The 26,638-nt window shown below is 42.1% G+C and overlaps 1 protein-coding gene across 3 annotated transcripts in view; it reads left to right on the top strand.

Moving 5' to 3' along the window:
* The window catches only part of rfx1a (regulatory factor X, 1a (influences HLA class II expression)), a 157,281-nt gene that overhangs the window by 116,850 nt on the left and 13,793 nt on the right, over nt 1-26,638 (top strand). For all 3 annotated transcript variants that reach the window (XM_085971643.1, XM_085971644.1, XM_085971642.1), the window contains 12 exons: nt 974-1,155; nt 2,500-2,619; nt 7,518-7,657; nt 8,789-8,907; nt 13,310-13,419; nt 13,701-13,852; nt 13,997-14,094; nt 16,172-16,321; nt 17,354-17,562; nt 19,504-19,657; nt 23,713-23,758; nt 25,736-25,902. In XM_085971643.1, the coding sequence (XP_085827769.1) occupies nt 974-1,155; nt 2,500-2,619; nt 7,518-7,657; nt 8,789-8,907; nt 13,310-13,419; nt 13,701-13,852; nt 13,997-14,094; nt 16,172-16,321; nt 17,354-17,562; nt 19,504-19,657; nt 23,713-23,758; nt 25,736-25,893 (1,638 nt within the window). In that variant the 3' untranslated portion in view covers nt 25,894-25,902. The remainder of the gene's footprint in view (nt 1-973; nt 1,156-2,499; nt 2,620-7,517; nt 7,658-8,788; nt 8,908-13,309; nt 13,420-13,700; nt 13,853-13,996; nt 14,095-16,171; nt 16,322-17,353; nt 17,563-19,503; nt 19,658-23,712; nt 23,759-25,735; nt 25,903-26,638) is intronic.

A 26,638-nucleotide genomic window follows, 5' to 3' on the forward strand; every position in this document is an offset into this window, starting at 1 on the left:
TAGGACATATTGCAGCAAACTGTGACACAAAAAACAGTGTACAAGGTACTAATATTTTTGTGTGCAAAGCCTCGCATTTGATTCAAAATAAACTGGAGTGCTTTATAAAAATACCGGACTGTTTTCTCTACTGGACAGATCCGCTCCAGAGAGCTTTGTCACAATTCTTTTCCTTTTTTAAATTATTCTCATTAAACACACAGGAATCACCCATGCCTGTGAAACTAATGTTGTTAGAAACAGTGACACGTTATTAATGTGTGTGTGGATCTTATACCTTCAGACAGAGCAGTCAGAGGGAGATATACAGAAGAAAGACAATGAGTGGAAAGACTTACAGAAAGAGGGAGAGAGGAAGAGGGAGAAAAGAGCCAAAAAGAGTGGGAAAAATAGAGATGCAGAGAGAACGGTTGCAAAACAAACAGAAAGACAGAGGGAGACAGAATTATAAAGTGCAGACAATGGGGTCAATTTTCAATTTTCTCCACTCGGCCATGAAAATGGTGTTGCCGATCAGCCTTCTGTTTTAGAAACCACCCAATTTTCATTTCCACTGAAATCAATGAAAATAGGACGGTTTCTATAACAGCAGCTGATCTGCAACGCCAATTTTGCGCCCAGGCAGCGAGTTGAAAATCTACCTCAATTTATTTTATTTTTATCCATGAGCATTGCAACAGCAGATCAATTAGTTTTTAAATTACTTGTGGAATGCCACTCTCTCTGAGTGAATGTTAAAGAAATATTATCATGCATGAATTATTGTCTTTTGTTCCTCTCCTGTGGACTTTCAGCCTGTTACATTGTAAAGTTAACATTGTACTGTTGATGTAGCCCTTTTTACCAGTAACCCTAAACAAATATAAAGTCTGACAAACCAGAGATTTCCTTAATTTAAATTCACAATAAAATAGTGTTGCAAGAAAATAATGAATAAAAATGATGAAAAACCATTCTTCTTGTTCTTGCACAGGTTCAGTGGTTATTAGATAACTATGAAACAGCGGAAGGAGTGAGTTTGCCCCGAAGCACTCTATACTGCCACTACCTGCTGCACTGTCAGGAGCAGAAACTGGAGCCTGTAAATGCTGCCTCATTTGGCAAACTGATACGATCAGTATTCATGGGACTCCGGACCCGGAGACTTGGCACACGGTTAGCTTTCCCTTTTATCCTTCTAACAGGGAGTTCAGCGCAATTCAGAATCACTGCTTAATGGGAGTTTCAGAAGTCATTAATTAAACTTGAAATGGATGGACTAACATTAGGAAATATTCCATTGCTCAAATGTAAGTTACCTACAGGTCTGCTCCTGTTCCAAATTAAACTTTTTGAGGACCTGTCCTTTGCAACTTTCAGAACAAATTTCCATGAGCTAACATTGTAATAATGTTTTTATGTAAATTTGTGATAACAGTGTCGGTTGTGGCTCTGTTGGTAGCACTCTCGCCTCCAGAGACTTGAGCACAAAAATCTAGGCTGACACTCCCAGTGCAGTACTGAGGAAGTGCTGCACTGCCGGAGGTGCCGTCTTTCAGATGAGACGTTAAACCCAGGCCCTGTCTGCTCTCTCAGGTGGATGTAAAAGATCCCACGGCACTATTTCGAAGAAGAGCAGGGGAGTTATCCAGTGTCCTGGTCAATATTTATCCCTCAACCAACATCACTAAAACAGATTATCGTATTACCATTTTTCCCACAAAAACTAACTTTATGTAACTCTGAGGATGATAGCATGAGTGATAATAGAGCTGAAACAAGAGATTCTGTATTTTAATGTTGCCTTTAAATATATAATTTTGGCATTGTGTGGTAGCACCACTGTGTGGCCAGAATAGGTACTGCACCTAAAGACTGGCATGTCTAAAAAGTAGTTAAGAACAGTGGGGGGGAAGAATTCTGCAGAAACCGAAAAAGGATAAGACTAAATCTTAGCATAATCAGTAACGCTGTTTTCTGTCAAGTTTTAACAAATGTGTAGTACTGAACAAGGTTGTGACATTAAGCAAGACTTGCGGAAGAAATGAGTAGGACTAGAACTATTAAATTGGAAGAACAAATATAAATTAAAGACTATATAGTTCTAACAATTACAAGAAGGAGGCAAGGAAAAGAAAGGCAAAGTAAAAGAAATACATTGAACAACTGCGAATAGGAGTAGCAGCATAGAATTGTGATTTATTTGCAGCCATTTTTCCTTTTATTCCTCGTTTTCAGTTGGAATCGTCAGGTTAGTTCTGGATTGATTTCTGAGGGATGCCTCAGAGCTGCTGTGTAACAAAATACATTTTATGCTGTTTTTAAGCAATACCTTGAAGCTTCAGTACAAATATTGGCCAATAGAATCAATCAATTTATGACTCGGAGTGTTTGACGGTGGAATCAACAGGAAGGATTCATTTATTATAGAGAATGTAGATGTAAATACCATGTATGCATTTTCTAGGAAATTACCTCAAGCTACTGTACTGTGTATCAACTGTTTTCCTCCATTTATAGGGGAAACTCAAAGTATCACTATTATGGGCTTCGCATTAAAGCAAACTCACCACTTATTCGACTGATAGAGGATCAGCAGCACCTGGCCATAAGGCAACAGCCATTCACACAGAAACAGAGGTGAGTGAGCGAGAGAAGGATCCCATTCACGCTGCCCGCTGATGATTTGCATCAATTCTGAATCAACAGCTGATTCAGATTAGGGAAGTATATACCTTGAAGCCAACTCTTCAATTTCCAGAATAAAGGATGTATTTGCTCTTTTTATAGTGGTATCCATTAGAGCTTCCAAGCTACACAAAGATCTGGTATTGCTTAACATTTGCCAAAACGGTTTCCAGTAAATCTCTGCTATTGACTAATGAGAAGAAAAGCTTATGAAACGATCCAACAATCCTTATTCCAGAGTCAAATAACCCATTGGCTCCCTGTATCTGCACTTTGTATTTGCTCAAATTTGCTTCAGGTGATTTTTTAAAATACAGTAAAGACAGTGAGCAAGGCAGTTAAGAGCAAATCGCTTGACCGCAGTTTTCATCTTAAAGGAACGTTGCTTCTTGACTATCCCAATCTAAGAAATATTGCATGATATTTCCTACTTACCAGGCTATTTGATGGATCCTACATAGGAACAGGAGTCAGCCATTCAGCCCCTCAAGCCAGTTCAATTGGATCATAAGAACATAAGAAATAGGAGCAGGAGTAGGCCAATCGGCCCCTCGAGCCTGCTCCGCCATTCAATAAGATCATGGCTGATCTGATCCTAACCGCCAATCCACTATCACAGAACCATCTCCTGAATCTAACAGAATTAGACACATGAAATAGGAGCAGGATCAGGCTACACGGCCCCTGGGCCCGCTCCGCTACCCACAGGCCCATGACCGATCCGAACCTAGACTCATGTCCAAATTCCTGCCCGCTCCCCGTAACCCTTAATTCCCTTTACTTCTAGGAAACTGTCTATTTCTGTTTTAAATTTATGTAATGATGTAGCTTCTACAGCTTTTTGGGGCAGCATAATCCATGGACCTACCACCCTCTGAGTGAAGTAGTTCCTCCTCATCTCAGTTTTGAAAGAGCAGCCCCTTATTCTAAGACTATGCCCCCTAGTTCTAGTTTCACCCATCATCGGGAACATCCTCCCCGCATCCACCCGATCCAACCCCTTCACAATCTTATATGTTTCAATAAGATCGCCTCTCATTCTTCTGAACTCCAATGAGTAGAGTCCCAATCTACTCAACCTCTCCTCATATGTCCATCCCCTCATCCCCGGGATTAACCGAGTGAACCTTCTTTGTACTGACTCGAGAGCAAGTATGTCCTTTCTTAAGTATGGACACCAAAACTGTACGCAGTATTCCAGGTGCGGTCTCACCAATACCTTGTACAACTGAAGCAATACCTCCCTATTTTTATATTCTATCCCCCTAGCAATGAAAGCCAACATTCCATTGGCCTTCTTAATCACTTGCTGCACCTGCATACTAACCTTTTGAGTTTCGTGCACCAGGACCCCCAGATCCCTTTGTACTTCAATACTTTCCAGTTTCTTGCCATTAAGATAATAACTTGCTCTATGATTTTTCCTGCCAAAGTGCATAACCTTACACTTTCCAGTATTGTATTCCATCTGCCAAATCTCTGCCCACTTACTTAGCCTGTCTATGTCCCCTTGAAGGTTTTTTATGTCCTCCTCACTCACTACTTTCCCCCCCATCTTAGCATCATCTGCAAACTTTGATATGTTACACTCGGTCCCCTCCTCCAAATCGTTAATATAGATTGTAAAGAGTTGGGGACCCAGCACTGACCCCTGTGGAACACCACTAGTTACTGATTGCCAGTCTGAGAATTAACCATTTATCCCAACTCTCTGCCTTCTGTTAGATAGCCAATCCTCTATCCATGCCAGAATATTACCCCCAATCCCGTGATTTTTTATCTTAAGCAATAATCTTTTGTGTGGCACCTTGTCAAATGCCTTTTGGAAGTCTAAATACACTACGTCCACTGGTTCCCCTTTATCCACCCTATATGTTACTTCCTCAAAGAACTCCAGCAAATTTGTCAAACATGACTTCCCCTTCATAAAACCATGCTGACTTTGTCCTATTAAATTATGATTATCCAAATGTCCTGTTACTGTCTCCTTAATAATGGACTCCAAAATTTTACCTACCACAGATGTTAGGCTAACCGGTCTATAGTTTCCAGCCTTCTGTCTACTGCCCTTTTCAAATAAGGGTGTTACATTAGCAGTTTTCCAGTCTGCCGGGACCATTGCCGAGTCCAGGGAGTTTTGGAAAATTATTACCAATGCATCCACAATCCCTACCGCCACTTCCCTCATGACCCTAGGATGTAAGCCATCAGGTCCAGGTGATTTATCTGCCTTGTGTCCCATTATTTTACCGAGTACCACTTCCTTAGTGATTTTGATCGTGTTTAGCTCCTCCCCCCCCCTTTGGCCCCCTGTTTGTCCAGTGTTGGGATATTCTTAGTGTCTTCTACTGTAAAGACTGATATAAAATATTCATTCAGTGTTTTTGCCATCTCCATATTTCCCACCATTAATTTCCCGGTCTCATCCTCTAAGGGACCAACATTTACTTTAGCCACCCTTTTTCTTTTTATATAACTATAAAAACTCTTACTATCTGTTTTTATATTTTTTGCTAATTTACTTGCATAATCTATCTTCCCTTTCTTAATCAATCTTTTTGTTATATTTTGCTGTCTTTTAAAGTTTTCCCAATCCTCTATCCTCCCACTAGATTTGGCTACCTTATATGCCCTTGTTTTTAGTCGAATACTATCCTTAATTTCTTTACTTAGCCACGGATGGCTGCCTTTTCTTTTACACCCTTTTCTTCTCAGTGGAATATATTTTTTTTGGAAGTTGTAAAATAACTCCTTAAATGTACACCACTGATCATGTATCTTCTTACCCTTTAATCTATTTTCCCAATCCACTCTACTCAATTCCGCTCTCATACCTTCATAGTCTCCTTTATTCAAGCTTAGCACGCTTGTTTGAGATCCAACCTTCTCACCCTCTAATTGAATATGGAATTCAACCATGTTATGGTCACTCATTCCAAGGGGATCCTTTACTAGGACATTTTTAATTAATCCTGTCTCGTTACACAGGACCAGATCTAAGGTTGCTTGCCCCCTGGTCGGTTCAGTTACATACTGCTCAAGAAACCCATCCCTAATACACTCAATGAACTCATCCTCAAGGCAGCCCTGCCCAATTTGATTTGTCCAATTAATATGATAGTTAAAATCCCCCATAATTATAGATGTTCCCTGATTACAAGCCTCAACTATTTCCTGATTGATACTCCGTCCAACAGAGTTGCCACTGTTCGGAGGCCTATAGACGACGCCCACTAGTGTTTTTTCCCCCTTATTATTCCTTACCTCCACCCAAACCCATGACTGATCTGTATCTCGACTCCATTTACCTACCTTTGTCGATATTCTTTGATACCCTTACCTAACAAAAATATATCGATCAAGTTTGAAAATTACAATTGGCACAGCTTCCACAGCCTTTTTAGGGAGCGCATTCCAGATTTCTACTATCCTTTGTGCGAAACGGTGCTTTCTGATTTCCCTCCTAAATGGCCTAGCTCTGAATGTAAGATTATGCTGTTTTGTTCTGGATTCCCCCACCAGAGGAATAGTTTCTCCATATCTACCCTAACTAATCCCTTTATCATTTTAAACATCTCGATTAGATCACCCCTCAACCTTCTAAACTCAGGAATACAAGCTAAGTTTATGCAACCTATCCCCATCTTTTGTTTCTTAACTTGTCCCATTACCTCTCCTTTTGCCTCGCACTATCATCCCTTTTGCCATTCAATCTCTCCTGCCTTCCATCCTATCACAGACCTTCCCTTTATTCTTTCCTCCCCTCCTCCCTGCCCCTGCTTAAAAATCTCTCCTCTCTAACTTTTTCCAGCTCTGACGAAGGGTCCTCGACCTGAAACGACTCTTTCTCCTCTCCTCGATGCTCCCTGACCTGCTGAGTGTTTCCAGCACTTTCTGTTATTTCTCATAATTTAAGCCCTGGTATCATTCTGGTGAATCTGTGCTGTACCTATTCCAAGGCCAATATGTATTTCCTGAGGTTTGGTGCCCAAACTGAACACAATACTCCAGGTGGGGTCTGATCCAGGCTCTGTATAACTGAAGCATGAATTCCAACCCACTTGAAATAAAGGCCAACATTCCATTAGCCTTTAGATTACATTATTGAACCTGTGTACTAGCTTTTAGTGATTTGTGTAAATGGATTCCTAAATCCCTTTACTCCTTTGCAGATACTAGTCTCTCACTATTAAGAAACTATTCCGATTGGCCTCACAATTCCCCACATTGTACTCCATCTGCCATAGTTTTGCCCACTCACTTAGTCTGTCTAAGTTCTTTTGTAACTTCCTGCTCCCATCCATATGACTTACTGTGCCTCCTAACTTGGATATACAACTCTCTATTCCTTCATCCAAGTCATTCAGGTATATGGTGAAAAACTGAGGCCCCAGTTCAGATCCTTGGGGAACACCACGTGTCACATCCCGCCAATCCTGAATGAAGAATTCCAATTTCTTGATTATTTGCAGTGTCAGTAGCATGTTGGGCATTATGGTGTCCTGCAATTTGCTGCCCACTGCTGTTGTAGTCGCAATGGTAAACTTACTATAATATAAGGTGAGAAGCTGCGTGATTTCTATTTAAATTTTATTGTAAATACAGCACATGGCACACCTAGTAATGGCACTGTGGGGTTATGTTTGATATAGTCTTCCAAATCACTATTGCACCAATGTCAGTGTTTGGGAGACCATTTATGATGGAATGCTCCTTTCAGAGCATTCATTATCCCTGCATAACAATTCTGGGATCAAATGGCAGCAATGAAAAAGTAAGCTTTATTCTATATTTCATTTTTTGTTTTTGAAAATGCTACTTTGACCATTAAGGAATGGACTGTATTTCAGTCCGTTTTCTCCTTCCTGCTGCAGACTCAAGCCCATCCAGAAGGTGGAGGGGATGACAAATGGTATGGGAGTTGGGCAACAGCAGGGTGGTGGCCTGTCAGACATCAGCGCGCAGGTCCAGCAGTATCAGCAATTCTTGGGTAAGTTACCAGAACAGTTTCACTAACCTGGATTTTCAATTCCACTGTAACCGATGCAGATAGATATATTTTGCATTGCAAACTAAGGTAGTCATGAATGGTAACGTATTGATATTGACTATTTCATCTCTCTTCACCTCATCAGTGAAATAGATTAAACAAAATATTTCTTTATACAATTTTACTTTTAGTGGCTTCTCTGGATATTGCGGTGTCTCATTCTTCCCACTGTTAGAACACATCTTTTATTTCATTATTAGGCATGCATCTGAGCGTTACAGAAAGTAATGACAATGTACGTGAATAAATGACTGTGGAAAATCTGAGTGAAGTATTTGCGATGGCCTTACTGAACTTTTGTAAAATGTATATATTGTTGAAAATCATTTCTTCATATGCCTATGAATTAATGTTGGGCATCATTTGTACTCCCATTGGGAGCTGTTCAAGGTGAAAAGTCTAGAGTCTGTAACTTGATCGAGCAAGCAAAACAAAAAACTGCCTCACAGGGCTAATGGTCACACAGAAGTGTGGAATTTGTGTTGGAAACATCAAACGCAATGAATTATGTGATGCTCTATTATTTTTGATTCTGAAGACCATCTCCTGTTCTCCTCACAACTTAACCTGTTCTGGTTATCAAAGTATCAATTATCCAGGGTTAAATATTACTGCACACTATTACAAAATATGAATTTGTGTTTTTTTGAGGGAGCATTATCAATATTTTTCTTTGAAAAAGTAGACCAACTTTACACAGCCATCTCCAGCCTACAAGACTTCCAGTCAGCAGTGTAGTGGTTACCATCGCCCTGACCATCACCAAGACTTTTCAGTAACTGACCAAACAAATGTAGCAGATTGACGATTAGTGCCAATTCTCCCCATCTCCTTCCAGTTAGATGCTGATGGTCTGCTAAATTTTGTGCATTTGAAGTTGACAGATTCCATTGTTGGCTAGCTTTAGAACTCAAATGTGTGACCACTGAACGATAAAATAAGCACTTTCAACCAACACAAGTGGCCTGACTATTAATCAAGACTACGGCAGATTCACTTTTCAGTGTTTGAAACCTTTATTGCCAGCAAACTATCTTGTGATTGCATTCTTCATTGTATAATATATTACAGATGCCTCTCGGGCTCTACCAGAATTTATTGAAATAGACATGCAGGGAAAGACATTGCCAGACGGTATTACCATGGAACACGTCAAGGCTTTCCAGCTACTCTATCGGGAGCACTGTGAGGTATTGTGATATCTTCCTGACGCATCCAATTAAAATCTCCAATTTAAACACCAAGCATAAAAGTTAAAACTTTTATTTAGTAACATAATAATGTTTGGGCAGGAGAAAATCATTGGTCTATCAAGCCTGCCTTTCCAGACTTTTCGCAGGTTCCCTAACATGATTCTAGAACAAGGCTATGGGCCCCGACAACATTCCGGCTGTAGTGCTGAAGACCTGTGCTCCAGTACTAGCCGTGCCTCTAGCCAAGCTGTTCCAGTACAGCTACAACACTGGCATCTACCCAACAAAATGGAAAACTGCCCAGGTATGTCCTGTCCACAAAATGCAGGACAAATCCAATCTGGCCAATTACCGCCCCATCAGCCTACTCTCAAGCATCAGTTGGATGGAAGATGTTGTCAACAGTGCTATTAAGCGGCACTTACTCACCAATAACCTGCTCACTGATGCTCAGTTTGGGTTCCGCCAGGACCACTCAGCTCCAGACCTCATTACAGCCTTGGTCCAAACATGGACAAAAGAGCTGAATTCCAGAGGTGAGGTGGGAGTGACTGCCCTTGATCTCAAGGCAGCATTTGACCGAGGAGCCGTAGTAAAATTGATGTCAATAGGGATCAGGGGAAAACACCCCACTGGCTGGAGTCATACCAACACAAAGAAAAATGCTTGTGGTTGTTGGAGGCTAAGCATCTCAACCTAGGACATTGCTGCAAGAGTTCCTCAGGGCAGTGTCCTAGGCCCAGAAATCTTCATCTGCTTCATCAATGACTCCTTCCATCAGAAGGTCAGAAGTGGGGATGTTTGCTGATGATTGCAGTGTTCAGTTCCATTTGCAATTCCTCAGATAATGGAGCAGTGCATGCCTGTATGCAGCAAGACCTGGACAACATCCAGGCTTGGGCTGATAAGTGACAAGTAACATTCATGCCACAGAAGTGCCAGGCAATGACTATCTCCAGCAAGAGAGAGTCTAACCACCTCCTCATGACATTCAATGGCATTACCATCGTTGATTTCCCCACCATCAACATCATGGGGTCACCATTGACCAGAAACTTAACTGGACCAGCCACATAAATACTGTGGCTACATAAACAGGTCAGAGGCTGGGTATTCTGCGGCGAGTGACTCACCTCCCGACTCCCCAAAGCCTTTCCACCACCTACAAGGCATAAGTCAGAAGTGTGATGGAATACTCTCAAGTTGTCTGGATGAGTGCAGCTCCAACAACACTCGAGAAGCTCGACAAAGCAGTCCGCGTGATCGTTACCCCACCTACCACTTTAAGCATTCACTCCCTTCATCACCGGCACAACGTGGCTGCAGTGTGTACCGTCTAAAAGATGCACTGCAGCAACTCAACCAAGGCTTCTTCGACAGCACCTCCCAAACCCACGACCTCTACCACCTAGAAGGACAAGGGCAGCAAGCGCATGGGAACATCATCACCTCCAAGTTCCCCTCCAAGTCACACACCATCCTGACTTGTATATCGCCGTTCCTTCGTCATCGCTGGGTCAAAATCCTGGAACTCCCTCCCTAACGGTACTGTGGGAAGTACCTACACCATGCGGATTGCAGTGGTTCAAGAAGGCGGCTCACCACCGCCTTCTCGAGGGTAATTAGGGAGGGGAAATAAATGCTCGCCTTGCCAGTGATGCCGACATCCCGTGAATGAATAAGTAAAAAGAGCGCTATTTCTCCTTTACGCAAGAGGAATTCATCCAGTCCTTTTTAAAATCTGCTGTGGTTTTCTGCTCCACCTTATTGATAATCTGTTGCACAATTCTATTACCCCCTTACGAAAAGAAAAGTTGACTAAATTTCTTATTTTTCCTTGGCACCCTTAACATAAACTGTATCTTCTAACCCTCAAATCCTGAATTTATGTAGTATTTACAACGCAAAAACAGGCCATCCGGCCCAACAGGTCCATGCTGGTGTTTATGCTCCACATGAGCCTCCACCCACCCTTCTTCATCTACCCCCATTAACACATCCTTCTATTCCTTTCTCCCTCATGTGTTTATCTAGCTTCCCCTTAAATGCATCTATGCTAGTTGCCTCAACTACTCCTTGTGGTAATGAGTTCCACATTCTAACCGCTCTCTGGGTAAAGAAGCTTCTCGTAAATTCCCTATTGGATTTATTAGTGACTATCTTATATTTATGGCCCCTAGTTCTGGTCTTCCCCTGCAAGTGAAAACACCTCTATGTCTACCCTATCAAACCCTTTCATAATCTTGAAGACCTCTATCAGGTCACCCCCTTAGCCTTCCCTTTTCTAGAGAAAAGAGCCCCAGCCTGTTTATTCTTTCCTGATAGGTATAACCTTCTAAGTTCTGGTATCATTCAAGTAAATCTTTTTTGCACCTTCTCCAGTGCCTCTCTATTCACAGTACTCCAAGTGTGGTCTAACCAAGTTTCTGTACAAATTTAACATAACTTCACAATAGCAAAATACTGCGGATGCTGGGAGTCTGAAATAACAACAGAAATTGCTGGAAACACTCAGCAGGTCAGGCAGCATCCGTGGAGAGAGAAAAACAGAGGTCTGTGACCCTTCATCAGTTATTTAACATAACTTCTCTGCTTTTCCATTCTATCCCTCTAGAAATGAACCCCAGTCCTTTGTTTTTTTTGTGGGCTTATTAACCTGCGTCCCTATTTTTAGTGATTTGTGTATCTGTATCCCTCTGTTCCTCTACCCTATTTAGACACATATTTTCCAAGAAGTATTTGGCCTCCTTATTCTTCCTACCAAAATGTACTACATCATACTTCTCTATATTGAAATTCATTTGCCAATTATATGCCCATTCTGCAAGTTTATTAATGTCTTCCTGTATTTATCGCAGTCCTCCACTGTATTAACTAAAGCACCCAATTTGGTGGTGTCTGCAAATTTTGAAATTATACTTTCGATTTCCAAGTCCAAATCGTTTATGTAAATGGCGAACAACAGTGGTCCCGGCACCAATTCTTGTGGAACACCACTCCCCACCTTTTGTCAGTCCGAATAACTACCTTTAACCCCTATTCTGTTTTCTGTTCTGTAGCCAGCTTGCTATCCATTCTGCTACTTATCCTCTGACTCCACATGTCTGACCGTAGTCATGAGTCTACTATGTGGTACCTTATCAAAGGCCTTTTGAAAAATCTAAATATATTACATCTACTGCATTACCCTTATCTACCCTTTCTGTTACTTCTTCAAAGAATTCAATAAGGTTGGTCAAGCCTGACCTTCCCTTTTGAAATCCGTGCTGACTACTCTTATATTTTCAGTTTCTAAATATTTTCTATTACATCTTTGAGTAAGGATTCCTTTATTTTTCTTACCCCTGACATTAAGCTAATTGATCTATAGTTCCCTGGACTTGTTCTATCTCCCTTTTTAAATATAGGAATCACATTAGCTGTCTGCCAGTCCTCTGGCACTATTCCCTTTTCTAATGAATGTTTATATATATATGTAATAGTGCCTCTGCTATCTCTTCCCTAACTTCTTTTAATATGCACGGATGCAGTCCATCCGGACCAGGGTTTTATCCTCTCTAAGTTTAATTCATTTTTCAATTATCTCCTCTATCTCCTTTCTATTTTAAATGTCTTTATATCTCTTTTGATCTTCATCTAATGTCATGTTCACCTTGTTAGCCTCCCTAGTAAATACCGAGGCAATGTAATTATTTAATATTTCTGCCATTTCACTGTCATTAACTGTGAGTTTATCGTGTGTGTCCCTTAGTGGCCTGATCTGGTTTTTATTTTTTTATTTATGTGTCCATAGAATACTTTACTATTTCTTTTTATATTCCTTGATCATTTAATTTTGTAGTTTCTCTTTGCCTTCCTAATTAGTTTTTGACTTCTTTTCTAATCTTTTTGTATTCCCTTTTGTCATCCTCTCCTTTGTTGTCTATGTACTTAGCGTATGCCTTTTTCTTTAGTTGTAATTTTGCCCTTATTTCTTTACTCTTCCATGGTGAGTCATTACTGGCTAGTTTGTTCTTGCATTTTAGATATATTTCTCCAGGAATTTATTGACCACTGTTTTAAATGTTTCCCACTGCTGTTCTATTTCTTTGTTTGACAGTTTACTTTCCCTAGTTCCATTCTCATCCCACTAAAATTAGCTTTATTCCAATTTATTACTTTGGTCTTTGTCTTACTTATGTCCTCTCAATCTTTATCCTAAACCTTTAATTTAGTCAAGCTTTACTTACCCTAGAGTTCATAATGGGTTTCATTTATACTGAAGTTAACCAGTGAATCTACTAGAATTAATGCATTCTTAATTCATATTCCCTTTTTATTTATTAATGGCATCACAACCTGAATTAGCACTAAAATAGCAATAACCTCTTCAAATGTATTCTCCCTTTTGTCTCTGTAGGCAATCCTGGATGTGATGGTGAACCTACAGTTTACTCTGGTTGAAACCTTATGGAAGACGTTTTGGCGATACAACTCTTCCCAGTCCAGTGATGGCTCAGGATTGTCAGTGTGAGTGATTAACAAAACATCTTGCAGGAGAAAGGAATTCTAAAAGTGAGGGTGGGAAGGAGACTGGGTAAGCTACAGATGAGGTTGGGGGGGGGGAGCTGGAGGAAAATAATAAACCTGAGCTCTAATTCCAACAGTATGGCATCTTAGATTAGTTTTTAGAAAATGTTTAATATTTTTTGCCAGGCCCCCCTTTAGGAATTGAAAAGGAAACTAAAAAAATTGTGGTCACTGGCAATATCCCAGAGTGTTGTCAACTCATTGTTGTTTGTTTTTTGCAGTCATGATGAAGCTGAGAAACGCCTCCCTAAGTCATGCCTGGTTGTTCTCTGTAAGTATGAGCCTTCCCTGAAGTGGACGAAATACTGTGATAACATGCTTTACCAAGGTCTGGTGGAGATCCTTATCCCAGATGTCTTGCGGCCTATCCCGAGTGAGTATTTCCAGGAAAGTTAAATAGTTCATCAGTAATTATTTAGGATTATGACTAGATCCACTTTGTAGATGTGTATTTTGGCGCCAGTTTGCACTGTGAATCATTATCCACAGCTACTGACTGCAATTAATCGCTCTCCAGGTGCCTTGACTCAAGCAATTCGGAATTTTGCAAAAAGTTTGGAAAGCTGGTTAACCAATGCTATGATGAACGTTCCTGAAGAAATGGTTCGTGTGAAGGTAGGATGGGTTTCTCAGTTCTCTGCTGTGCAATCTGACACAAGGCAAATGCAGTATAGATTTGGGAGAGACAAATATAAACATGACCATGGTCATTTTATCAGCCTAATCTAATTAAAGGTTTGTGGCTTGATATCAGTCAAAATCAATACTACTACACAAGATGGAGTCATATCACTTGTACCTTTATAACTGGCAAACCTGAAAATCAGGAACACAACCCTAAATGTCAGGAAAAAATGACTGAAATGAGCCAAATGTTACCATGTGTAAGGACGTGAATATTTAAACTACACCAATAGCTTGAATTTCTAACATCCCAAGGCACTTCACAGAGGTGTAATCAGATAAAAATGGGTGCCAAGCCAAAGAAGGAGTTATTAGGAGTAATGAGAAGCTTAGTCGAAGTGGTAGGTTTTAAGGAGGGTCTTAAAAGAGAGGTGACCGGTTTAGGGAGGGCCTAGATGGCTGAAGGCACGGCCGCCAAAGGAACAATGGGATGCACAAGAGGCCAGAGTCTGAGGAATGGTGAGTTCTGGCAGGGTTGTCGGGCTGGAAGAGCTACAGAGATAGAGAGAGGCAAGGCCATGAAGTTTAAACACAAGGATGAGAAATTTAAATTGGAGGCACCAGGAGCCAGTGAAGTCAACAAGGACAGGGGTGATGGGTGAGCGGGACTTGGTGTGGGATAGGTTAGGGGCAGCTGTGTTTTGGATGTGCTGAAGTTTATGGAGGGCAGAGGGTGGCCAGGAGAGCATTGGACTAATTGAGTCTAGAGGTAGCAAAGGCATGGAGAAGAGTTTCAGGAACAGGTTTGCTGAAGCAGGGTGGATGTTAGTGATATTATGGAGATGGAAGTAGGCGGTCTTTGTGATGGAGAGGATATGGGATTAGAAACTCAGTTCCGGGCCGAATAGGAATCTAGGGTAGCAAACAGTCTAATGGTAAGAGATACAAGGAAGTGGTTGGAGATGGCCTTGTATGTGATCAAGACCATGGGAATGGATAAGCCATGTGAGATGGCCAGGTCGAGGGAGTGGCCATGAATATGGTTAGGAGAGTTTATATTGGAGGGAGGGCTTTAGGGAGGACAGGGGGGCAATGACATCAGATGAAAGGGGGCAATGTGAGTTGAGATGGATTAAATAACCTAATAGTTTCAGTTTGGTATTATTTTTGTGTTTCTAATGCATTGTTATGGTTTGCGCAGATCCAAATCCTGATTTTTGATTTGGATTTGTGTGTTCAAGTTTTTACCTGGAATCTGATTCGTTTGTTTGTTTGGCATTCCTCATCAGATGATTGACATATTACTGTATTTTGGTACATCGTTTAGGTTACAGCCCATCAAAGTACAATGAGGTATCAATCCCTCTGAGAAATAATTAAGTACATATTTTCTTCATCTGACTCCTGTAACTCTAAAAGGAAGTCTTGAAAGTTGGAATAGTGTCAGGAACATTTAAAATTCTAAGTCAGGATAGTGGGACAGCCTTGAAATTGACCCACAAAATCAGGACAGTTGAAGGATATGCTTTTGATCCCTAAAAAGAAATGCATATTACTACAAATACAGCTTTAACACTTTTATATGATTGTATTTCTGCAAAAACCATCAACTGCAAGTAAAATGTTAAACAAGAAGTGAATATCACCACTGGCCACTAGGATTCAGCAGGCCCTGTTGAAGCAACTATAACTCCTGCAGGTAGCTGCAGCAAATAGCACTTATTCACTCCATCATCTCAAATATGACCATCCATTTGACCTAGAGGTCATTTTGTTTGTGCCAACTTTGATACAGAACATGAGCTCCACTTGCCCTTTGAGCAAGACACCCTGCTCTATTGCACATTGTTTCAAGATCTGCAGGACAAGGGCTTATTCGAAGTGTAGTTCCTTTTAGAATTGTAGCACTTTTAAATTAATTGTACTCTTTACGTTTTACAGCCCTCTACCAGAATATAAATTTGTCCTTAACTGTTTCTTTTTCACACACCATTGGCCCATTGTTAATAAATTCGAAGATGTATTTGCACCTTAAATACTCATTGCTGTTCATTTCTAACTCCTATAGGTGGCAGCAGCAAGTGCCTTTGCACAGACTTTGAGACGTTACACATCCTTAAACCATCTTGCTCAGGCAGCCCGTGCTGTGCTGCAGAATACTGCACAGATTAACCAGATGCTGAGTGATTTAAACCGGGTAGATTTTGCAAATGTTCAGGTAACTAGCACTGTGCCAAAGGAAAGTTTCACATTCACCCCTGGCCATTGTAAGTTAGCTGATCTTAACCAGGCAGTGTTAAGGGACAATTATGTGGACTTAGTGTCCCTGGTTTGGGGAGAAGAAGGATTGACCAGGGTTACCTCATCTAATCATTATCCGTTAGTTGACCCCTGCTGGAAGTGACATTGTGTAGAAGTCGGGTAAGGCCAGGATCGGTCTTGACTCTGATATCTCATGGTAGAATAGCCTCAGAACAGTAGCTGTCCATACTTGTAGATGGAGAATGGTCATTTGGGGAAGGATCTAGAGCCCTCCCAACATTTGGGAAGCTATACCCCAGCATGACATGCTTTCAAGAGAGGGAGGGGAAGAAAAAAACATTGGGAGGGAACAAAAGACCAGAACTATGAGTCCTCAGAATCCAAGGTGAACAGGACAGATGGCAGGCAGTGTGGTGACAGTCCCGTACACATGGCATCTGCTGTTTATACTGTGCTAATGCAAGATCCCACAAATAGCAATGAAATCAATAATCTGCTTTTGGTGGTGTGGACTCGGGGAAGAATGTTGGCCAGAGCCGTGGGAAAACTCTGTTCTTAGAGTCATGTCATGGAATCTTTAACATCCATCTCAACCACCAAAGCAAGCAGATGGAGCCTTGTAGTAATTTCTCATGTGACCAATGCCAGTATTCTTTTAGTACAGTACTGAAGTGTCAGGCTTATCTGAAGTCCTGGAGCAGAGCTTGAATCTACATACTCCTGACTCGGAGGAGAGGATGCTATCAACAGAGCCAAACTGTGACTTGTGACTTGGGTCAGATTTACACCACCAGGTCCACTCGGGAGCTGATGCTACATTGATTATGAGTTCGTGTAGTGTGAAACTAATCAGCAGAGCTAAATCAGCCTGCAGATAGTGACATTATTGCAGTGAGAGGGGTCCCTGGCTGTATGCCAAGCCATTTGAAAATCTGTTAACATTTGATGAGCAGATTTACATGTAATAGTAACACATTGGTTTTCTCAGGAGCAAGCCTCGTGGGTGTGTCGTTGTGAGGATGGTGTGGTGCAAAGGCTGGAGCAGGACTTTAAGATGACTTTGCAGCAGCAGAACTCCCTGGAGCAATGGGCATCTTGGTTAGACAGTGTGGTAACCCAGGTCCTCAAACCATATCATGGCAGTCCCAGTTTCCCCAAGGCAGCCAAACAGTTCCTGCTCAAGTGGTCCTTCTACAGGTAGGTCTTATAGTATCGTCCTCCATAGGTAGGAGGGCATTATTAAATGGTAATCTAATTGAGAGGGTCCATGTGTCATGAAGCACAGGAGGTTTATGTGCGTTATTTGAATTGTGAGATGGCATCAATGCATTTCACTCACTTGAAGTAAACAGTTATTGTTACACTGTATAGTTCTATTTCATATACTTAGACATTCAAGGCAGCCTCAGCTTCATGTGGGGAATATTGATGCGTAAATGTCAACGCCTTTGTACAATATTAACCAGGAGCATTTAGGTTTGTACACATGTCTTTCAGAGTGAAAAGTTTGTGCTGCAGCAACATCAGCTATTCTTAGCCATGCACGGGTTGTTTATGAAGGGACCACCTCTCTACCTGTAGCATCCAATGTGTTACCTCACTTTGCATAACGCCATCCCTCAGCTGCAGATCTGCTTCCTCAGATTTGTCTGGTGTCATTTCTGGACACAAGTATGTGGTTTAAAGAAAGATGAAGGAGGAAAGATAGCTGCATTAGAAAACCCCCATTCATGTCCTCACGATGTCACAGATTGTTTATTGGCATTAAGCCTATTTACACCAGATTTAAACTTCAAGTATTAAATAGGCAGGATTTGTGAATGATCTATCTTCTGTCCAAATCAATTCTGTAAGTATATTTATTGGGCAATATATTAATACATCCCCATGTATTAATGTACCCCACAAAACTTTTTTTTATCCACACTAATATTGTGACTGTATTGGTTAGGGTAACCAGCACTGGGAGTCTTGGATCCCTCTTTGCCAAAAAGAAAATTCTGTGGCCTCCTGGACATTTATCAGTGCTAGGATAACACATTGTCTAATCTTTTAATCCAGAGAGTTTTGCTTTAAAGCAACTTCATGGCATATGTATGAGTGTACTTACATGAGATCATCGACACCAATAGTTATTCAAATTTTCATGTCCTGCCTTATGTAGATGTGGAGGGGTCTATTCGATTCTGTGGAGCACTTCAAATTGAACTAGTTGGTTTCTTGTCTCGCTCCCCATTAAACTGTATCCACTCCGTACACTTCCTCGCATGTCTCCTGGTAAATAACTATGAATAATTCTTTCTCCCAAAATGGTGTTCATATTGACAGTGATTAAGCTATTTGGCTCCTTCTCAGATTATAAAGTCGACTGAAGTAAGTCCAAGACATGCTCCTGTATAAGACCATCTCCGTCCACCCGTGGCATCCTCCCCTTTAGGTGGAACAGGGAAAATATCAGCACTTGAGCACTAAATTCACTCAAGTCATTACATTTTCATTTATCCAAATATACAGTTTTGAAATGATTTTGCAGAGGTGAGGAATAGTAGTAACTAGAAGATCTTTCTAAAAACAATCAAAAATGTGCTAAGTGAACCCCTTGGTCTGGTGCCCAAGCCTAATCTCTCATTAACTATTCCAGATCTTGGGATGATAGCAAATCACAGATTGTTTATTGGCATGAAGCCTGTTTACACCAGATTTAAACTTCAAGTATAAAATAGGCAGGATTTGTGAATGATCTATCTTCTGTCCAAATCAATTCTGTAAGTATATTTATTGGGCAATATATTAATGCCTTAACTTCCTGGAGTTGAATGTTGTGAATATAACTACATTAAGGACAATGAACAATTGCATAAATAATTACAGCAAGATGCTACACCATGATCATATGACTCAAGTTCACATCATAGTTAGATAATTGAGGAGTAGGTGGCAAATGGAAATCAGCTATAAAAGCTATTGCCATTCATCTACTGCTCTATAGCACTTTGTCTTCTTTCCAAGCCAAGAAATGATGTGGGATACTTGAAGGTTTCAAGAATAAACACATACCTTTACAGAGCAGGCAGCAAGGAACTTTCATTAAAAACATATTTAAAGGGACTTCAGAAACAGCTTCTCTTTTTATTTCAGTTCAATGGTGATTCGGGATTTGACTTTGAGGAGTGCAGCAAGTTTTGGGTCCTTTCATCTCATTCGACTTCTATATGATGAATACATGTACTATTTGATAGAACACCGAGTGGCACAGGCAAAGGGAGAAACACCCATTGCTGTCATGGGTGAGGTAAGTCGCATATATTCTCCTGCATCCATCTGGTTCTCATTATCAATGTTCCCTCTAAGCTGTGCGTGTGTGCGGTCACGCAGTAATCTGGAAGGTCCCGCGCAGGCCACTCACAAGCTTTTACATCAGAAATACCGCGCGCACACACAAATTTAAAGGGACCGCGCATTGAAAGAAACCGGCCGCACAGGACATAGTGCAGCCTACAGGGAACATTGCTCATTATTTCATATGGCTTTGTACTAATTTTTATCTGTGTGCTGAAGTCTGGCCAATGTAAATGTTGTTTGCTAAACCTTGTGCAGCTGCCCGCAGTTGTTGAAATACTGTGCACTTTTCCAAGTACAATAATAAATAACTACTAATTTAAATATGTAAAAATAGTGAAAAATCTAATTAAAAAATATTAGTAAATGCATTTGTAAATTTGTGAAAAGTATCCATCTGTGTATATTTGTACAAAATGACAAATTCATGCAATCAACAAAATGTTTTTAATTCATAATTTGATTTTGTAAAACATGGTAAAAGTATTTATTGTGACAATCAATGGTTAATCACATTCCTGCTAAATTCAGGACCTGTACAGGACAGACAGGAATAGACTCATAGAGCACAGTGCAATAATTTGAATATTTACAGGGGAAAACTGTCTTATTTAAACAGTTACATTTTTAATTGTATGCAGAATTTTGGCTCATAAATAAGATATTTTTAATTAGTGGAAAGTTATAAACTTTGGCCAAAGACCGAAAGCTGGCTGCGATTAGGACCACCCATTCAGAATGCACTGTAGGCAAGGCTAATAGCTTTCCCAGGTAGTTTAAAAACAGTGTTAGAAGATGAGTTTTTCCAGAACATGTCTTATAGGTCTAGATACGTGGCAGCAGATTTTGTAAGTAAAGCATTAAATTTACCATTTTGAGAGTTTCTTTTTGAAATTAAAAAGCTCCGGGTAAATTCACTGGCCTAGAAATTGAGTTTGCCTCCGCCAGGGCTGTAGCACCCGAAATTTAGCGCCAGCGTTAATTGCCACTGCGCCCGCCAAAAATTCAGCTGCGCCGCGCCCAGACGGCTGCGGGCGCTAATGGAGGGTGTCAGCGCCTCGCAATGGGCGCTGAATGCAGGATTGCGGCGCTAATCCCCCGCTGCGGCACCCGATGCGGTGCGGCAGGCTGGGGTACTGCAGGCCTCCTCCTTCTGTTAAGGAGGAGCTGCCTGCAGCCGACCGCTGGCCGGTGGAATCGCACGAAAAATGAGCCCGGCACCTCGGAGAAGTGCCGGGCTCGAGGCCCACACACATCTGTGCCGCGGGGGGGTGGTGGAGGAGTCCGGGGAGGGAGGTGCGGGCAGGCGGCCGCCGGGAAAGCGGCCGGCCGCCGCGCCACCTTAATGCGTCGGCGCTAAGTCCAGCAAGAAACTTTTGAAAAATCGTTGGTTGCGGCTGCCACGGGCGAGGCGGCCGCAACTGAATTTCGGCGTCCGGCCGCGTTACCACGGCAACCGGGACGCTGCGCACACCGATGACGTCATCGGTGCCGGCGCAGCGCTACCGGCTAACGCCGATGGTAGGGCCCAAATCAATTTCCGAAGCGGCTATAATTCCGGCGCAAGGCCCTCTAGCACCTCTAATTGGGCGCTAACCCCACTCAATTTCTAGGCCACTGATTCTGTGCTCTCAGCAGGGATCCACGTTCCCTTCAAAAACAGCTCATGGGACCCATAATATATGATGATGTGTTTGTGTGCATGCGTGTGTTTTAAGACTTATTTTTCTAACATTTTACAATTACTTTATTTAAACAATACTTTTATTGAAAGCACATTTTTATTTCACTCTTTGAGCAATTATTCCAACATTTAACTAATTCTGAGCAAACACTAATATAATGGTGAATCTTTGTAAGACCACGTTGGAGTACAGTTTTAGGCTCCACTTCATGTTGAGGCAATAGAGAGGATATAGTGTAGACTCGCTAGGATGTTGCCTGGTGTGAGAAACTACAAATATGAAGAAAGACTTGAAAAACTGCGTCAGTATTTAGTAGAACCGAGGAGGTTTTGGGGTGAGTTAATAGAAGTGCTTAAAATTATGAAAGGATAGGGCATAGTTAATAGAAGCTGTCTGTTTCCAATGGCTGGGGGGTTTGAACAAGGAGACATAGATATATGATTAAATGTAAGAGATTTAAGACAGAGCAGGAGAAACCTTTTTCATAGTGGGTTAGAGATTGAAGAAGAGACAATGCAAACAATTAAGAATAGCTTTGAAAGATGGTTGAAGGAAAGGGGAATGAAGAGATATGGGAACAGGGCAGGCACATGGGATTAGGGTGACTGCTCATGTGGAGTGATTGGGCCAAACGGCATGTTTCCATGTTGCAATTTCTATGTATATTTATGAATTTTAGCTGTAGTTAAGTTTAATATTCTTTATCCACTTATAATTTCACTTAAACTACTATACTCCTTTCCCCTGTGCGCCTAAATTTCCACTCTAGCCAAATCCCCATTTTGGAAGAACTGTTTTCACTCTTTTCCCACCTCACTCTGTTATGAGCTGGAATAATACTATAAGTTCAACCAGCAGTTGAGACTGTGTGAAAGGAATGGTCTATATTCATTGGCCTAGAAATTGGGTTGGGGCGCCAAAGTGGGGCAAAAGTCGCCTGAGCGCAGGATTTAGCGCAGCGATCGGAGTGATACCGATCGCCAGAAATTCAGTTTCAGTGCCGCTCGAGGGACACGGGGCGAGGCTCGAGGCGCTCCGCGTCCCTCTTAGGGCGCTGAAACTGATTATCGCAGCGCAACGTGCCGCAGCGCCACACGCTGCGGCACGGCACGCTGCGGTACTGCAGGCCTTCCTCCCACTGTTAAGGGGGAGGTGCCTGCAACAGCGCGAGCCCCGATCGCGAGTGCCGGCAAATGAGCCCGGCACCAAGGAGAAGTGCCGGGCTCTCGGGAAACAGCCAGCAATGCCGCGGTGGGGGGGTTAGGAGGCCGGGGACGGAGGTGCTGGCAGGCGGCCGCCCCGCACCTCCACCTTAACTTGCGCCGCTGCCGGCACAGTAAGGCCCCGTGAACCGGGCGCGGGTAGCGAGTGGCGCAACTGCGGCGTTCGCTACCAAATATCGCGAACGGGGCACGATTGGGGCGCTGCGCACACTGATGACGTCATCGGTGGCGGCGCAGCGCAAATGCCTAACGCCACCATTAGCGCCCCTACTGAATATCGCCGCAGACGCAGCCAGTGGCGCTACAGCCACTGACTGCCTCTTTAGGCGCTAACAGGTGGCGCTACTCACCCAATTTCTCCCCCATTGTGTCTAAAATAACATACATTAACACTAAAACTAAAGCTGGAAATCTGGAATAAAAATGGAATTCTTCAAATAAATTCAGCATGCAGCAAAAACCTCTTAATGGCAGCACCTTGTACTGACCAAAAGATTCCCTTTACTCAACTCTTCCTAAAAAAGAAAACACTGTAGATGGAAAAATAGCCAGTGCTTGAAAAAGTCATTCTTTTACATGCTCCCATTAACTGGTATGTGCTATTGATGCCTATTTATTTTGGGCTGTAACCAAGTTTTAACTTGACCATTGGGATTCAGTCAGTGTTCTGTAACAATGTCACTGTGATGTCCTCTGGCTGAGCATCTATGACAGATCTTATCGGTAGAATTCACTTAATTTTCCCCCTCCCATTGTTTCTCTCTCCATGGAGGTTTCTCACCACTGTACACCCTTCTGTAGCTGGCTGTTGGTTCCTCCATTATGTCATTCTGACCTATTTAAGTTGGTCGTCAGATTTCTCCTTCACCCAATAGAGCCCCTCAGTCCCATCTGATAGCCTGATTAAGAGCCAACAAAACCCATCCCAATTCTGTGCACCACATGGCTGCAAGAAATAGGCGGCTGTGGAACTTGCACTCTTAAACACCTGGTTGTTGGTCAAGCACTCAGCTACTTGAGCTGCTGCTCCAGCTCTCTTCCAGTTTTGTATTGCAATGAGTTAAAGGCAAAATAAAACTTTTTCTTCTCTTGTATTGTAGTTTGCTGATCTTGGACGGGCTTTAAACCCTCTGGACCCTGACAAAGGTAGGTAATGTACTTGGACACAAAATAATGAACACCTCTGTTTATTTTACAGTTGCGTTTGTAGCATTGGAAGATTTCTAAGCCAATACTTTGGGGTCAGATTAATTATTTCTGCAAATCTGGAGGATGAAAGGCACATTGTTGTACAGCGGGGATGCACAAGTGATCCTCATTTGGACTGCGAGTCTCTTATTTTCAGTCCACAGATTGCCTTGTATCCTTACTCTGATTTGGGCATCTGTGTGGACTCGGGAACACAACCACCCGATTGAGAATGATGATTGCCTATTTCATTTGTGTATTGGTACTGCACGCTGACTGGTCATCACTGCTAAGTGCCAGTTATTTATCCCTAATGTCCACAACGTCCTTCAAACTCCTTAAAATATCTATGTGCAAGCGAGTCCTTTGGAATAGTGTGTGCTGTGAGGAGGATGCCGAAAAACTCCAGGATGATTTGGACAGGTTGGGTGATTGGGCAGAAGCATGGCAGATGCAATATAACGTGGATAAATGCGAGGTTATCCACTTTGCTGTCAAAAACAGGAAGGCAGATTATTATCTGAATGGCAATAGATTGGGAGAAGGGGAAGTGCAACGAGACCTGGGCGTCCTTGTGCACCAGTCGCTGCAGGTAAGCATGCAGGTGCAGCAAGCGGTTAAGAAGGCAAATGGTATGTTGGCCTTCGTAACGAGAGGGTTTGAGTACAGGAACAAGGATGTCTTGTTGCAGTTGTACAGGGCCTTGGTGAGACCACATCTGGAGTATTGTGTGCAGTTTTGGTCGCCTTATCTGAGGAAGGATGTTCTTGCCATGGAAGGAGTGCAGCGAAGATTCACCAGGCTGATACCTGGGATGGCAGGAATGACGTATGAGGAGAGATTGGGTCGATTAGGCTTGTACTCGCTGGAGTTTAGAAGAATGAGAGGGGATGTCATCGAAACTTATAAAATTCTAACAGGACTAGACAGACTAGATGCTGGAAGGATGTTCCCGATGGTCGGGGAGTCCAGAACCAGGGGTCACAGTCTAAGGATAAGGGGTAAGCCATTTAGGACAGAGATGAGGAGGAATTTCTTCACCCAGAGAGTGGTGAACCTGTGGAATTCTTTGCCAAAGAAGGCAGTAGAGGCCAATTCATTAAATATATTCAAGAAGGAGTTGGATATATTTCTTAAGGCTAAAGGGATCAAGGGATATGGGGAGAAGGCAGGAACAGGGTACTGAATTTGGATGATCAGCCATGATCTTATTGAATGACGGAGCAGGCTCGAGGGGCCGAATGGCCTACTCCTGCTCCTATCTTCTATGTTTCTATAGCATGGCCTGTGGTTCCATGTGGAAGATATTTGTGAAAATACCTAAAAGCATGAGAAGATAGGAATGAAACAGGCCTGTCACCCCATCTAATTAACCCTGCTGTTTGGGACTATGTACAGGACCCAGTCAGATAATGTTTATCCCAATGTTACCTTTGGGATTAGGACTACTGATCGTGTGGAGAATAAACACCAACATAGACTGGTTGGGCTGAATGGCCGGTTTCTGTGTTGTAATTTCTGTCTATATGTAATTAGCACTGAGCCTGCATTTTTTTAAGCACGTACTCCTCATCTCCAATCACCGTTTACTGTCTAAAGTCCTTGAACACGTTGGGCGCGATCTTGCCAGCCCTGGGAGGCGAGTTTGGAGGCAGGACTGCTGGGAAAATGGCAGAACTTGGAGGCGGGTGTCCAACCTGCCCCCAACCCGCCTCCGTGCCATCTTGCCAGGAGGCGGGTAGCCGTTCCGCGCCGGGTCCCGTCTCCTTGGAGGCGGGAAGGGGATTACAGCCATCAGAAAGAATGAAGAAAAAGTGTCCTGAATGAAAGAAATCCATTTTGATAGAGGAAGAATCAAATTATAATAAGATTTGTGTATGATAAGCCTGAATTTGCATTACTTTTCCTTTTGACCCTCTGTTCTGTTTAAATCAGATGAGGAAGAGGAGGAAGAAGAAAGTGATGATGACAGCCAACAAGAAATTCCAATGGACAATGAACCCACATTAGTGACAGACTCCATGGAGCCACCAGCCAAACTGCCGCGGACAGATTCGAGGGGAGTGTTCGTCCAAGCACCACCAACCAACTGAGAATAAAACGTAGGACAAAAAGAGGAACGCTTTCGCTTGAATTTCACACAGTTCACTCACCATCCTTGGCATTTAATGGCCATCGCATAGAAAGACATTGTCTATAGTTATCATGAATCTCAAAGATCTACCAAAATTATTTTAGTTCAACATTTATTTATGAGTTTTATTAAAAAAAATAAAAGAAAAAATTTCCTTAAAAAAAAAATTGGGCACTAGGAGTAGAGTACATTGGTAAATGACTGCTCTTTACACAATTACCAACTTTAAAGATACTCCGCTCACAGATTATATAGAACTGAAGCTTTATCAAGCTCAGTATTGTGCTGCACACTTTGCATCCTGCTATTTACATTCTTTCTTTGAAAACCATGGGAGCCAAGTAGGACAGTAACCTATTGCCCAAACACCACAATTTCATCTCATTCAGCAGCGTGTATGTTGTTTTTGTTAGGGAAATAAAAGTATCAGCGAATATTGTTTGCTGCCACTGGAATAACACAAAAGAGAAAATTGAAAATCCCATTAGAATTTCTAATGAAAATACTGGGAAGATTTCAAATGAAATGAGGCACGTTTCTAAGTGCGTTACTAAATATTGTACAATACTGTAATAGGAACTAGGGTGTTTGGCCCTTGGGCCTCTGATGCACCCTTGGTTAAGATGAATTGTGGAACCTACTAGGTCAGCTTATACATGTTACTTTGAATATTCAAATTACAAGCTGCTTGGTCACACAAGCAG

This window comes from Somniosus microcephalus, chromosome 31 (genome assembly GCF_052327205.1).
Source record: "Somniosus microcephalus isolate GS21.2 chromosome 31, FLI_Smic_1.0, whole genome shotgun sequence".
In the NCBI taxonomy this organism is placed as follows: Eukaryota; Metazoa; Chordata; class Chondrichthyes; order Squaliformes; family Somniosidae; genus Somniosus; species Somniosus microcephalus.